Genomic DNA, 15,780 nt, shown 5'->3' with positions numbered 1-15,780 from the left:
TGAAGGAAGCACTAAATATGGGAAGGAAAAACTGGTAACAGGCACTGCAAAAACACACCAAATTGTAAAGACCATGGACACTATGAAGAAACTGCATCAACTATTGGGCAAAATAACCAGCTAGCATCATGATGACAGGATCAAATTCACACATAACAATATTAACCTTAAGTGTAAATGGGCTACATGCCCCAGTTAAAAGACACTGGCAAATTGGATAAGGAGTCTAGACCCATCAGTGTGCTGTCTTTAGGAGACCCACTCACATGCAAAGACACACACAGGCTCAAAATAAAGAAATGAGGGAATATTTACCAAGCAAATGGAAAGCAAAAAAAAAGGCAAGGGTTGCAATCCTAGTTTCTGATAAAACAGACTTTAAACCAACAAAGGTCAAAAGAGATAAAGAAGGGCATTACATAATGTTAAAAGGATCAATGCATTAAGAAGTGCTAACTATCCTAAATATATATGCACCCACTACAGGAGGAAACAGATTTATAAAGCAGGTTCTTAGAGACTTACAAAGAGACTTACACTCCCACACAATAATAGTGGGAGACTTTAACACCCCACTGTCAATATTTGACTGATCAATAAGACAGAAAATTAACAAGGATATCCTGGACTTGAACTCAGCTCTGGACCAAGCAGACCTAAGAGACATCTACAGAACTCTCCACCCCAAATCAACAGAATATATATTATTCCCAGCACCACATCACACTCATTCTAAAATTGACCACAAAATTGGAAGTAAAACACTCCTCAGCAAATGCAAAAGAATGGAAATCATAACAGTCTCTCAGAATGCAGTGCAATCGAATTGGAACTCAGGATCAGGAAACTCACTCAGAACCACACAGCTATATGGAAACTGAACAATGTGCTCCTGAATTACTACTGGGTAAATAACAAAATGAAGGCAGAAATAAAGATGTTCCTTGAAACCAATAAGAACAAAGACACAATGTACCAGAATCTCTGGGACATATTTAAACAGTATGTAGAGGGAAATTTATAGCACCAAATGCCCACAAGAGAAAGCAAGAAAGATGTAAAATCGACACCCTAACATTGCAATTAAAAGAACTAGAGAAGCAAGAGCAAACAAATGCAAAAGCTAGCAGAAGACAAGAAATAACTAAGATCAGAGCAGAGCAGAGCTGAAGGAGATAGAGACATGAAAATTCCTTTAAAAAGTTAATAAATCTAGGAGCTAGTTTTTCTAAAAGATCAACAATATAGATAGACTGCTAGCCAGACTAATAAAGAAGAAAAGAGAGAAGAATCAAATAGACACAATAAAAAATGATAAAAGGGATATCACCACCAATCCCACGGAAATAAAAAACTACCATGAGAGAATACTATAAACACTTCTACACACACACACACACACAAAACTAGAAAATCTACAAGAAATGGACAAATTCCTGGACACATACACCCTTCCAAGAATAATCCAGGAAGAAGTCAAATCCCTGAATAGACCAATAACAAGTTCTGAAATTGAGGCAGTAAATAATAGCTTACCAACCAAAAAAAAGTCCAGGACCAGATGGATTCACAGCCGAATTCTACCAGAAGTACAAAGAGGAGCTGGTACAATTCCTTCTGAAACTATTTCAAACAGTAGAAAAAGAGGGTATCCCCCCTAACTAATTTTATGAGGCCAGCATCATCCTGATACCAAAATCTGGCAGAGATACAACAAAAAAAAGAAAATTTCAGGCCAATATCCCTGATGAACATCAATTTGAAAATCCTCGATAAAATACTGGCAAACAGAATTCAGCAGCACATCAAAAAGTTTATCTACCACGATCAAGTTGGCTTCATACCTGGGATGCAAGGCGGGTTTAACATATGCAAATCAATAAACATAATCTATCACATAAACAGAACCAGTGACAAAAACCACACAATTATCTCAATAGATGCAAAAAAAGGCCTTTGACAAAATTCAACAGCCCTCCATGCTAAAAACTCTCAATAAACTAGGTATTGATGGAACATATTTCAAAATAATAGGAGCTATTTATGACAAACCCACAGCCAATATCATACCAAATGGGCAAAAACTGGAAGCATTCCCTTTGAAAACTGGCACATGACAAAGATTCCTTCTCTCACCACTCCTATTCAACATAGTATTGGAAGTTCTGGCCAGGGCAATGAGGCAAGAGAAAGAAAGAAATGGTATTCAATTAGGAAAAGAGGAAGTCGGATTGTCTCTGTTTGGAGATGACATGATTGTGTATTTAGAAAACCCCATCATCTCAGGCCAAAATCTCTTTAAGCTGATACGCAACTTCAGCAAAGTCTCAGGGTACAAAATCAGTGTGCAAAAATCCAAGCATTCCTATACACCAATAGCAGACCAATAGAGAGCCAAATCATGAGTGAACTCCCATTCACAATTGTTACAAAGAGAGTAAAATACCTAGGGATACAACTTACAAGAGATGTGAAGAACCTCTTCAAGGAGAACTACAAACTACTGCTCAAGGAAATAAGAGAGGACACAAACATGGAAAAACATTCCATGCTTATCGATAGGAAGAATCAATATTGTGAAACTGGTCATACTATTCAAAGAAATTTATAGATTCAATGCTGTTCCCCTCAAGCTACCACTGTCTTTCTTCACAGAACTAGAAAAAAACTACTTTAAATTTCATATGGAACCAAATAAGAGCCTGTATAGCCAAGACAATCCTAAGCAAAAAGAACAAAGCTGGAGTCATGCTACCTGACTATACTGCACTGCTACACTAACCAAAACAGCATGGTACTGGTGCCAAAACAGATACATAGACCAATAGAACAGAACAAAGGCCTCAGAAATAAAACCACACATCTACAACCATCTGATCTTCAATAAACCTGACAAAAGTAATGGGGAAATGATTCCCTATTTAATTAATGGTGCTGGGAAAACTGGCTAGTCTCAAGCAGAAAACATAAACTGGACCCCCTCCTTACACCTTATACAAACAATATCTCATGATGGTTTAAAGACTTAAAAGCCAAAACCATAAAAACCCCAGTAGAAAACCTAGACAGCACCATTCAGGACATAGGCATGGGCAAAGACTTCATGACTAAAACACCAAAAGCAATTACAACAAAATAGACAAATGGGATCCAGTTAAAACTAAAGAGCTTCTGCATAGAAAAGCAACTATCATCATAGTGAACAGGCGTCCTACAGAATGGGAGAAAATTTTTGCAAGCTACCCATCTGACAAAGGTCTAATATCCACAATCTGCAAGGAACATAAGCAAATTTACAAGAAAAAAACGACCCCATCAAACAATGGGTGAAGGATATTAACAAACACTTGTCAAAAAAGACATTTATGTGGCCAACAAACATACGAAGAAGAAGCTCATCATCATTGGTCATTAGAGAAATGCAAATCAGAACCAAAAGGGATATCATCTCACACCAGTTAGAATGGCGATCATTAAAAAGTCAGGAAACAACAGATGCTGGCAAGTTTGTATATAAACAGGAATGCTTTTACACTGCTGGTGGGAGTGTAAATTAGTTCAACTATTGTGGAAGAAATTGTGGCAATTCCTCAAGGATACAGAACCAGAAATTCCATTTGACCCAGCAATCCCATTACTGTGTATATACCTAAAGCATTATAAATTATTCTACTATCACATGCACACATATGTTTATTGAAGCACTATTTATAATAGCAAAGACTTGGAACCAACCCAAATGCCCATGAAGATAGACTGGATAAAGAAAATGTGGCACATATACACCAGGGAATATTATGCAGCCATAAAAAAGAATGCGTTCAAGTACTTTGCAGGGATATGAATGAAGCTAGAAAGCATTGTCCTCAGCAAACACAAGAACAGAAAGGCAAACACTGCATGTTTTCACTCATAAGTGGGAATTGAACAATGAGAACACATGGACACAAGGAGGGAAACATCACGCACCAGGGCCTGTCAGGGATGGCATGTAAGGGGAAGGAGAGCATTAGGACAAATACCTAATGCATGCAGGGTTAAAACCTAGATGACAGGTTGATAGGTGCAGCAAGCCATCATGGCACGTGTATACCTATGTAACAAACCTGCATATTCTGCACATGTATCCCAGAACTTAAAGTAAAATAAAAATTAAAATTAAAAAACTGTCATCTGCAAATAAAGAAAAAGAAATAGTGCTGGAAAAACTCGATATCCATGTGCCAAAAATAAGTCACCCCTGTCTCTTACCATATACAAAAATCAACACAAAATGGACTAAAAAAATGTAACACCAAACACTATGAAACTGGTGGACAAAAACAAATGTTTCAGTACATTTTCCTGGGTAAAGGTTTTATGGAGAAGACCTCAAAGGCATAAGCAAGAAAGGCAAATATAGACAAATGGAATTATATCAATCTTAAAAGCTTCTGTATTGTAAAGGAAACAGTCAACAGAATGAAGAGAAATCTGGCAAAATGGGAGAAAGTATTTGAAAACTATTCATCTGACAAGAGACAAATGTCCAGAATATATAAGGAGCTTAAACAATTCAGCAGTTAAAAGAAGAATCCAATTTAAAAATGAGTAAATGAACTGAATAGACATCTCTAAAAGAAGCATACAACTGGCCAAGAAGTATATGAAAAAAATGCTAAACATTTAGTCATCATTAGAGAAATGCATATCAAAACCACAGTGAGATCCCATCTCACCCCTGTTTGAATGACTTTTGTCCTAAAGACAGGCAATAATGGATGCTGGTGAGGATGTAGAGAAAGGGGAACCCTCATACACTGTTGGTAGAAATATACATTAGTTTAGCCACTGTGGAGAACAGTATGGAAGTTCCTCAAAAACATAATAGTTCCCCCTCAAAATTTATATGAAAAAGGACAAGAAGAGCTAAGACAATCTTGCAGAACAACTACATTTGGAAACAGATACTACCAGGTCTTAATATTTACTATAAAGCTATAGTAATTTGGTTAGTATGGTATTGGCCAAGGAAACAAGCCAGTTAAACAGAATAAAGTTTAGAAATAGCTTTACACATACCAGACTTTCATTCAGAATAAAGAAAAATGAATTTTGATCTCTACCCAAACTACTCTCATATGTGATTTCTGCATTGATTGCATATCTAAATGTTAAGGTAAAGCTTTTAGAATAAAACTTGAGGGAAGACGTTATGAGCTTATAGTAGGCAGGATGGCTTAAACGGGACATAAGCACTAATCATAAAGGAAAGAAATGATAAACTGGGCTACTTCAAAATGAAAGAACTTACGTTTTTAAGACACCATTAAGAAAGTAAAAAGATAAGCTATGGAATGGAGAATATATTTGTAATCTTGCAAAAATCTAGAATATTTGAAGAATGTCTTCAAATTAATAACTAAAACAATTATCCATTAGAGAAACAGGTCACTTCACAAAAGGAGGTATTTAAAATGCTTAGTAACTGTAGAAAAGAGTCTTCAACTTCATTGTTTATCAGGTAAATGGAAATTCAAACCACAATGAAATACTACTACATCCACTGGCTAGAGTGAAAAGCATAACTCCAAGTGTTGACAAAGATGTGGAATAACTCTCATACACTGCCTGTGAGAGAGTAAATTGGTAAGATTACTTCAGAAAATTGTTTGACATTTTATTCTAGATCTGACTGATACAGACCTTATGAGTCATCAGTTTTACCTGTAGGTATACCCATCAGAAATGCCTATACCAAGAAGACCTTTTCAAGAATGTTTGTAGCAGCACTATTTATAATAGCCAAATAATGAACAACCCAGATACTTCATTTAATAATAGAAAGCATAGCCAGGCACGGTGGCTCACACCTGTAATCCCAGTACTTTGGGAGGCCAAGGCAGGCGGATCACGAGGTCAGGAGATCGAGACCATCCTGGCTAACACGGTGAAACCCCATCTCTACTAAAAATACAAAAAATTAGCCAGGCGTGGTGGCAGGCACCTGTAGTCCGAGATACTCAGGAGGCTGAGGCAGGAGAATGGCAGGAACCTGGGAGGCGGAGGTTGCAGTGAGCCGAGATCGTGCCACTGTACTCCTGCCTGGGCAACAGAGCGAGACTCCATCTCAAAAATAAATAAATAAATAATAATAGAAAGCATAAATATATTGTGGCATACTTATAAAGTGAAATGGTATATGTCAGTAAGAATGAACGAACCAAAATTACCCACAGCAGTAAGAATGAATCTCACAAACCCAGTGGTAAGCAAAAGAAGCCAGACATAACAGAAAATATACTGTATGGTTATATTTTTATAATTTTTTTTAAAAAACAGGCAAAATGATTTCATACTGTTAGAAGTCAGGATTTGGGTCCCACATGGAGCGTGGGAGTAGTGACTTAGGGGTTTAGGGGTTGTTGGTTATATACACAATTCTCACTTTTTGCAGTGCCATATTAACTGAAACTTGTGTGTATCACAACTTTGTCCTTACTTGGATTTGATGTTTCCACAGAACTGTGCAAAATGAAGACACTTATACCAACATGCAAAGTGAGGAGTACTTGTGTTGCTTGATTTGTGTTCTGGTTACATGAGTATATTCACTTTGTGAGAATTATTTAGCTGTATACTTATAATTTGCACAGTCTTCTGTATGTATGTAGTACTTGAATAAAAACAGTATTGATTATCTTCCTTTCATCCACTCATTCTCACCATTCTATGCCTCTTTCATGGTATGTCTTTATTCTTATTATTGTTCCTTGCTTATTTGCCTGTTTCTGCCTATAACTCTACAGTCCATTCAGTGGATAAGGACTATGAGTTGTTCATCTTTGTATTATTTACTGTACCTCCCATGGGCCCTTACACATAGTAGGTAAATAAATATTTACAGAGTAAAATATTAAAAATTAATTAAGTGAAACTTTAGAATTCAGAGGCTTGAGTTATGCTTTAAAATTACTCTTTAATATGTATGTGATCATAAATACTTTCTCCCTTCAAAAAGCCAGAATATTACAGATGCTTTTAGTGATCCCTTTGACCGTCTTCCTTCTCTGTCCTATTTTCTTCTCTCCACCCCTAGAAATAACTTCTTTGTTTTTTATGATATATCTATTTTGATACATATAAATTTAATTAATTTCTTGAACTACTTACGGGATTCTGTTGTATCATTTTTTATTTATTCTGTTAAAAGACATTTTGTTAGCTATGTTTTATAGTAAAGGCACCACTGAAAAACCTTGCACATCTTGTGTTTAAATGTTTCTCCATATGCCATAGATACAAAATTTCTGGTCATGCTACGAATGCTATAGGTCTTTTAACTTTGCTTATGGTGTCTTTAGCTGTATAGAAGTTTTAAATTTGGATGTTGTAAAATGTGTCAGTCTTTCCATTTATAGGTTTTGCTCCTGGTGTCTTCCAGCTAACAAATGCTGGAAGCAAAAAAGTACTTTTTTGAGCAAAAAAGTATGGCAGGCGCTGCTTGAGATATTTACAAACAAAAGAGACAAAAATTTCTGCATTTGTGAAGTTAAGAAAGTATTGTCTAACTCAAGGTCAATAATGCATTTTCTTGCAATAATTGTTAAAATTTTAACAACATTTGGATTTTTATCTATATTTTTCCATTTAGTATGTGCTAGAATCTAATTTTGTTTGTTATCCAGTACTATTTGTTGGATAGCAGTACTGTGTCCATTCGATTATAATTCCTCTTATTTTATATACCACATACCTATAAATGCTTGAATCTATTTCTGGGTTTGTTATACTGTTGAGTTTGTTACTGTACCTATAGCATACTGTTAAAATTGCTGTAGCATTGTGGTGTTTTGCTATGTAGTAAGCCAAGTTTTTCTCTTTCTTTTTTCTTTTCCTTTTTTTTTGGTGAGATTATCTTGGCTAATTTTTCACACTTACTCTTTCATGGAACTTTTATAAATTATTCTATTGGAACTTCATTTTTGAGTGCAATGAAGTTGTAGTCAATTTTAGAGAGCTGACATACTCAAAATATTGACCGTTGCACCCATAGATGAATGCTATAGTACCATGTTTGTTTAGATTTCCTTTTATATCCTTTAGTAAAACTAATTTTCTCAATAAGCTCCTGTACCATTTTTTATTTGCTTTATTCTGCAGATATTGTTTGTCATAGTAGTGAATAGGATTTTTTATATTACATTTTCTAATCATTGCTGGTATTTGAAAAAGCTAGTAATTTTTTTTTTAAGTGTTCATTTTCTGTCTGGTGACTTTTAGTGTATTCTCTTACTAGTTCTAATAATTGGTAGATTTTACTGAGTTTTTAGGTAAATGGCCAAATTGTTTGTAGATAATAATACCCTTGCTTCTTGCTTTTCAACCTTTAAATTGTAATTGATTAGATTTCTGGCAGATATTTTTATCAAATTAAGAAAAGTTCCCCAAATTTCTAATTTGCCAATGGTTTTTATTATGCACGGGTATTAAATTTACCAAATGCTTTTCAATATAAATTGAGATTATTATTTTTTCTTTTTCTCTCATTATGAATGACATAAATAGATTTTCTAAGGTTATGAAAATTTAATTGCATTTAATATTAAATCACTATCAATTTTGGCTAGAATGATGTGAGAACACATTTTAAGATGCACATTCTCTTATAGAAAGCTGTCTGCCAAGGAGAAGGAGACGACACATTTGAAAACCTCGTGTTTGACCAAAGGTAAAGTATTAACCAGAATAATATCATTTTCTTAGTTATATTTAATTGTTATTAAAGTAATTCTTTTAGTATCAGGAATGTTTGTTTCATGATCTGCTGTTATTAAACTTAAATGCTTTGTTCTTGAATTGACAAGAAAAAGCAAGTATTACAGGGTCTACAAAATTAGTTCTCAGACAGAATGATTTTACCCCTGTTTCACCAGGAGATATTTGGCAATGTCTAGAAACATTTTTGCTTGTCACTACTGTGGAAAGTGAGACTGCTGCTGCCATCTAATGGGTAGAGGCCAAGGATGCTGTTAAACATCCTTCAATGCACAGACTAGCCACTCCACAACAAAGAATTTTTCAGTCCAAAATATTAATTGTGCAAATATTTAAAACTCCTGGTTTTGGAAAAAAGGGAAAAGTTTTGGTTGCATGAGTAGACTAAACATAAAATTTTTATGTGTAATTTATTTCACTTGTTATATATTTATTAAACTAGATGGAACAGAATATGCTATATTTTTATTGTCTTTTTTTTTAGCTTTTTAGCTCCTCTTATAACTGAGTATGATAAACATCTAGGAGAACTAAATGGGCAGCTGAAATATTATCAGGTATGAAATCATAGTTATGAGGCTTTTATAATATTTCGTTATGAAAATAAAAAGTAAAATAGACTCCCTCTTTTTAAAAAGACATTGATGAGAAAGAGAATATTTGCTGTAACCAATTGGTGGCCCTCTGTAAATGTGTGTGAATGTATATATGTGTATATGTTTGTTTAAAGATTCTCTTCTAGCTGGGTGCAGTGACTCACGCCTGTAATCCCAGCACTTTGGGAGGCTGAGACAGGAAGATCATTTGACCAGCCTGGGTAACATAGTGAGACTCATCTCTTTTTTTTTCTTTTTCTTTTTTTTTTTTTTTGGAGATGGAATCTCACTCTGTTGCCAGCCTGGAGTGCAGTGGTGTGATCTTGGCTCACTGCAACCTCTAACTCCCTGGTTCAAGCTATTCTCCTGCCTCAGCCTCCCGAGTAGCTGGGATTACAGGCATGAGCCACTGTGCCCAGCTAATTTTTGTGTTTTTAGTAGAGATGGGGTTTCACCATGTTGGCCAGGATGGTCTTGATCTCCTGACCTCGTGATCCGCCCACCTTGGCCTCCCAAAGTGCTAGGATTAAGTTAGCTGGGTGTGGTGGTGTGCACCTGTGGTCCTAGCTACTCACAAGGCTGAACTAAGAGAATTGCTTGAGCCTGGGAGGTCGAGGCTTTATTGAGCTGTGGTCAAGCCGCTGCACTCCAGCCTAGGCAACAGAACTGGACCTTGTCTCAAAGAAAATTAATATTCTGTTCAGTCTTGTCTTTTAATTCAGTGTTTCCTTGCTCTTGCTGTCTTGCGTGAGATACTTCTTAGGTGCTTAGAAGAAGCTCTTAATCTCCTTATTGTTTGCTTACATCTCTCTATTTTTAACCTAAAACTGTCTCTCATCCTTTCAGACCTTCCTCCTTACCTCATTCTATCTGCATTTCCCATTACTTGCAGAATGGATTATCATTTTGGGTCCCAGGGCTTATGGAGAACTGGAATAATAGCACAAAATTGTTTAGGGTACAATTTGAGTTTCAATGAGCTACATGTTTAGAATATACCTAATATTTATAATGTGTTTCTTTGATCTGAAAATGTCTTTTAATGTTTTCCCCTAAAATTTTGACCTTTCTGATACTGTGATAACCATATAATGGAAGTATTTCTTAAATAGAACTTACATGTCTCAAGCTAAGCCTATCAGGAGGCAATGACCTCTCTTTATTAGAGCTTGAATATACTCATGATTGTATTTGGTTTAGATACCAATTCCTGGATAAATACAGTTGTAGCAAGGGTGGCAAAGTTAGCTTTCATTAATGCAAATGGAAGAGAGTATAATGACTTTATATTAAAGCATCCTGGCCAGGTGTGGTGGCTCATGTCTGTAATCCCAGCACTTTGGAAGGACAAGGTATGGAGATCCCTTGAGGTCAGGAGTTTGAGACCAGCCTGGCCAACATAATGAATTCCCGTCTCTACTAAAAATACAAAAATTAGCCAGGTATGGTGGCACACACCTGTAATCCCAGCTACTCGGGAGGCTGAGGCAGGAGAAATCACTTGAACCCGGGAGGCAGAGGCTGCAGTGAGCTGAGATCGTGCCACCGCACTCCAGCCTGGGCAACAGAGTGAGACTCTGTCTCAAAAAAAAAAAAAAATAAAATATAGTAAAGCAACCCCTGAGACTGATTTCCTCAGAATGGGGCCGTGTGTGTGGCAGACACTAAGCACTTTCTCCCTTACTTCCTTTTCTTTTTATGCATGGACGTGAAGGGATCCTACTGTATACTTTCAAGTGTAGCACATAGTAGGCCCTTAAATATTTAATAAATGATTAAATGCCAGGGTTTATGGGAATAAGCTGATTAGAGCTAGTTTAACAAGCCCTTACTTATCAATTAATGCATTGATATGTAGCTTTACTAAAAGAACACATAATGCTTCCAATTGCTAAAAATAAAATTAGGTTCTTTCACTGCGTTTGAAATTATGTAGGCTTTCATTTCCAAGGTTATTTCTCAAACACATAAACGTACAAAGTTGCCCTCTAGACCCAAATATCAAATAAAAGCATTTCATTAAAATTATAGTGTCTTTTATCATAAAGTCTTCCTGGTCTTTACTGTGTATTTCTTAGCCTGTAGTCATTTAAATTTAGGACAAGCACAGTAGTGTCTTTTAATCTTCCTAGCTGACAATTAAAGAGCAACGGAAAGCCCTCTTTTGCACAAATGATATTTTCTTTTTGTTTTCAGGACTAGTGAATTTAAAGTTTCTGCTGAATTTACTCTTTCTAAATTCCTATAATAACATATTATGTACTTTGGTTGTTATAACATAAGATAGCTAATTATCTTGAAATTAAATTCTTTTAAATTTTTTATAATCTGATTCATGTATTTCTTTAATAAGCCATTTTACTAAGATGTTTAAGTTTGTTTTTCCATTTTGCATTCTTTACCGCCAGAGGGTGATCACTGAATTAATTACAAGAGAGAAATAAACTATGCTAGAAAGCCTAAGAGTCTTTGATGATAAAAATAATTGCTCCTTCTTTTAGAGAAAAAAAAATGTTGACATCTAAGAATGGTTGCTCAGATAGATGTGATTGATTAGAAGTACTAGTTCTTATGACTTATTGACCTAGTCAAAAAATAGTGTTATCTCCAAAGCAGGAAAAGTAGCACTGCAATTCTCTATATGGACGATTTTTTGCCAGAAAATATAAATAGAAGGGAAAAATTTGATGATGTGAGAAATACTGTGTGGATTTCACTTCCTTCCAAATGTAAATATTTTGAAATATTTTACAGTAAGGAATTTATAGTGAGAGTGTTACAATCCATCTTTAGTCTTAGCTAATGAGTATGTATCTTACATAATTATTTAAGAGTAATAAACATTCTTTAAGATGCACTGATAGTTTTGCAACTTTTAAAGATGAGTTTATTGGCTGCAGTGGGCTGTGATCATGCTCTCGAGAACACTCCAGCTTAAGAGACAGAGTGAGATGCCATCTCAGGGAAAAAAAAATTATTTAAAAATTATAAAATCAACATAATTGCTACAATAAATCCAAACCTCTTGCCATGACATTCTCAAAACCCTGTACCTGTCTTTCCAATTTTCTCTCTCACTGTATTGGTCCATATATGGCCAGTGCTCAATTATCTGGTAGTGAATTAATTCATGTTGGTTTAATTGTTTCAGGCATAACGGGGACCTTGGAAAAGTTCACCTTTCAAACCAAATTTATAGTTAGCATTCACTATTCTGATCTCCTAGACTAAGCTGCCTTGATCTTCTCTGGTTGAAAGGGAGAGAAAAAGGCTTGGAGAACTGCCTGTTCCACCCGTCCGTTGTGAAGGTGTACTCCAGGATAAGCTTCTCTCCTTTAGCCTAGGAAGCACAATCAAGACTAATACACAATCATGAATTGATTACAGTTTTAAGTGAGATTTTGCATGCTTTTACATATAAATTCAGGGTTTTTTTTCCGGGGGGGGGGGGCTGTGTGTATGCTCTCCACTTGCTCATTCACACTTACTGAGAGTTGACTACTTATTTTTTGCTATTTTGCTTTTACTCATATTTTCACCAATTTTAAATGCTCTTTCTTTTCTTTTGAAATCCTAACATCTTTTTACTCCTTCAGAGAGCATTAATCAGACCTTCATTTAATTCCCTTTCTAGTGTGCATTTTATTCTTCCTTGTATTTTAGTTAGGTGATTTTTTTTTTTTTTTAACCATCTTTCCTACTATTTTTCAGTGAGCATGTCTGTTTACCTTAGCAGCCTTGTATGGTACAGAGAGTTTAGATAGTTAATGAAAGTGGTGAATCAGAGACTGAATGAATGACTGCTAAAAAAAGACCTCCATTTTCTTCTTACTGTTAGCATTTTACCTTTTGAAATACTAGAAAAATACATATGCTTATATGGGCTTCACTAAACTGAGGTGAATTAACTAAGATATACATTCAAGATACAGGAACCATCTGGTATTTGTTATAGTGACATACTCCGGAATATCTTTCATCTGTTTTTCACAGCTACAAGTCATAGGAATTACATTTATAAATATTTCTCACTGTGTTACATAAAATCTTTCTATTTTATTTATATTCTATTTAAAATGAATGTTTTATTGTATTCTGCTTATTAGTAAACTATCCATATTAATTATCCCTTTGTTAGAAATAAGGAATAAGTCTTTCTAATCTGACACTAGACCAGTGTCAGAATCTGATTGCTTACATGAGTGGTCTACTTAATGGAGAGCTGATTGTCTGGAAAATGTATTGCAACACCATATTTTATTCTTTCAGAAACAGGTGGGTGAGATGAAACTACAGCTTGAAAATGTCATCAAGGAAAATGAAAGGTAAATCAATTAACTATTGGTTTTATCTTTTATTGTCTTAGGTAACTTTTATTTTTGTTATTTGATATTTGATAGCTATAGTATTAATAGTTAAGAATGTGGACTCTGGGGCCTGATTTTTCTATTTGACTCCTGGCTCAATTACTTGTTAGCTGTGTGACCTTGAACAGGTTACTTCCCTTTCTGTTTTAGTGTCCTCTTCTATAAATCAGATATCATAATAGAACCTATTTCATAGGGCTGACTGTAACGGATAAAGTAAGTACTTGGGGTAGGGTACAAAATAAGCACCTTACAAATATTAGCAATCAATAATGTAGTATATAACATATATGTATGTTGGAAAACATATTGATAAAATGAAAACTTCTCAACATACCACTCAGCTTGAGTGTTAAAATGTTGCCAATACTCGTGCATCTATCCATGGTTTTCTTCCATTTCCCGTCCTTCTCTTTCTCTCTGCCAGAGATAAACACTATCTTGAATTTTGTGTTTATTATTCCCTTGCTTTTACAGTTTTTTTATAGGTATGTGTATCTCCAAGCAATATACTTTTTAGTTTTATATTTTTAAAGACTGTATAAAAATGGTATCTAGTGTTCTAGGACTTTTTTATTCAATAACACACACAAGTGCAAGAGTTTCAAGGAAGGAAGTTGCTGGATTATAGGTTATATGAATATCAATTTTGCAATATAATATCAACTTAATTTCCAAAATAGCTATACCAATTTATACTCTTACCAGTGATATTTATGAGTTTATATTGATCCATATCTTTTAATATCTGTAGCTCTTGTTAAGCTTCCTAATTTTCATCATTTTGACTGTTAAATACTTTTTTATTGTGGTTTTAATTTGCATTTTCCTGAATACTAATATTATTGACTTTTTTTTTTTTTTTTTTTTGAGACGGAGTCTTGCTCTGTCTCCCAGGCTGGAGTGCAGTGGTGCGATCTCGACTCAGTGCAAGCTCCGCCTCCTGGGTTCGTGCCATTCTCCTGCCTCAGCCTCCCAAGTAGCTGGGACTACAGGCGCCCACCACCACACCCAGCTAATTTTTTGTATTTTCAGTAGAGATGGGGATTCACCGTGTTAGCCAGGATAGTCTCGATCTCCTGACCTCATGATCTGCCCGCCTCAGCCTGCCATTATTGACCATTTATATGTTTATTTACCTATGTGGTTTTCTTTTCTCATAAAATGCTTGTTCATATATTTTCCCCATTTCTACTTATCTTTTTCTTATTAAATTGTCAAAGTGCATTATGTGATCTGTATTCTGAAAATTTGTTGATGTGCCAGTCAGTCTCAACGCAGTAAACAATAACCATTCTAGAAATTTCAAACAAGAAAGGATTTAATTCACTTACAGTTAAGTGCTACTAAATGATTGGTTTTACAGTTACACCTCAGAGACTATAATCCTGAGGTCAGGAATTTATGGTGCTACACCATCCCTATTACCATGGCAGCATCATTTCCATAAAGCTGGAGATGATATTGGAAAAAGGACCATATGATATTGACTACAAGAGACATTTTTGTCTATCCAGTTTTACTTACCAGCCACTATATCAACAGAAAAATGGTCTCAGCTCACTTCTGCCTTCTATATCTCCCTGAAATGCCTCTCACTGGTAAAATTTTAATCTTATCCACAACTTCAGCTGCAAGACATCTGGACAATGTAGTTTGAGACTTTTCGCCCGTGGGACGGAGGCCAGAATATGAAAGGGGACAGAAATAAATAATTAGTGCCAGTGGTTCATAGAACACATTCAATAATAGATGTTTCAAATCTGTATTCCCAGATTGTGGTGTGTTTGATTAACAGAATTTTTTTCTTTTTTTTTTAAGTATTTGAATCTCTCACTCTTCTCCTGTGGTGGTTGTTCTTTGTATCTCCTGTAAGAAGTCCTTTCTCAGCCTAACATCATAGAGATCTTCTCTTATGTTTGCTTCTAAAAAATGTTTAAAGCTTTTCCATACCAAGTTTCTTAACTTTAACCCATAAAATTCATATTACTGAACTGAAATCTGATACATCTTTTTTTGTTGACTTTTAACTAGACTAAATATCCAAAGTTTTTTTAGTT

The 15,780-nt window shown here is 35.2% G+C and overlaps 1 protein-coding gene across 14 annotated transcripts in view; it reads left to right on the top strand.

The window, feature by feature from the left end:
• The window catches only part of SCLT1 (sodium channel and clathrin linker 1), a 205,825-nt gene that overhangs the window by 42,560 nt on the left and 147,485 nt on the right, over nucleotides 1-15,780 (top strand). For 11 of the 14 annotated variants that reach the window (XR_012435096.1, XR_012435095.1, XR_012435098.1 and 8 more), the window contains 3 exons: nucleotides 8,652-8,710; nucleotides 9,242-9,314; nucleotides 13,623-13,678. Coding sequence is in view for 8 of the 14 variants with exons in the window: in XM_005555908.5 (XP_005555965.3) it covers nucleotides 8,652-8,710; nucleotides 9,242-9,314; nucleotides 13,623-13,678 (188 nt within the window). In the remaining 6 variants the exon portion in view is untranslated. The remainder of the gene's footprint in view (nucleotides 1-8,651; nucleotides 8,711-9,241; nucleotides 9,315-13,622; nucleotides 13,679-15,780) is intronic. The other 3 variants (XR_012435099.1, XM_074040461.1, XM_074040460.1) reach the window with 1 other exon arrangement.

This window comes from Macaca fascicularis, chromosome 5, assembly GCF_037993035.2.
Source record: "Macaca fascicularis isolate 582-1 chromosome 5, T2T-MFA8v1.1".
NCBI lineage: Eukaryota > Metazoa > Chordata > Mammalia > Primates > Cercopithecidae > Macaca > Macaca fascicularis.
Note: the sequence above shows the minus strand (reverse complement) of the source record. Positions and strands in the feature narration are given on the sequence as shown.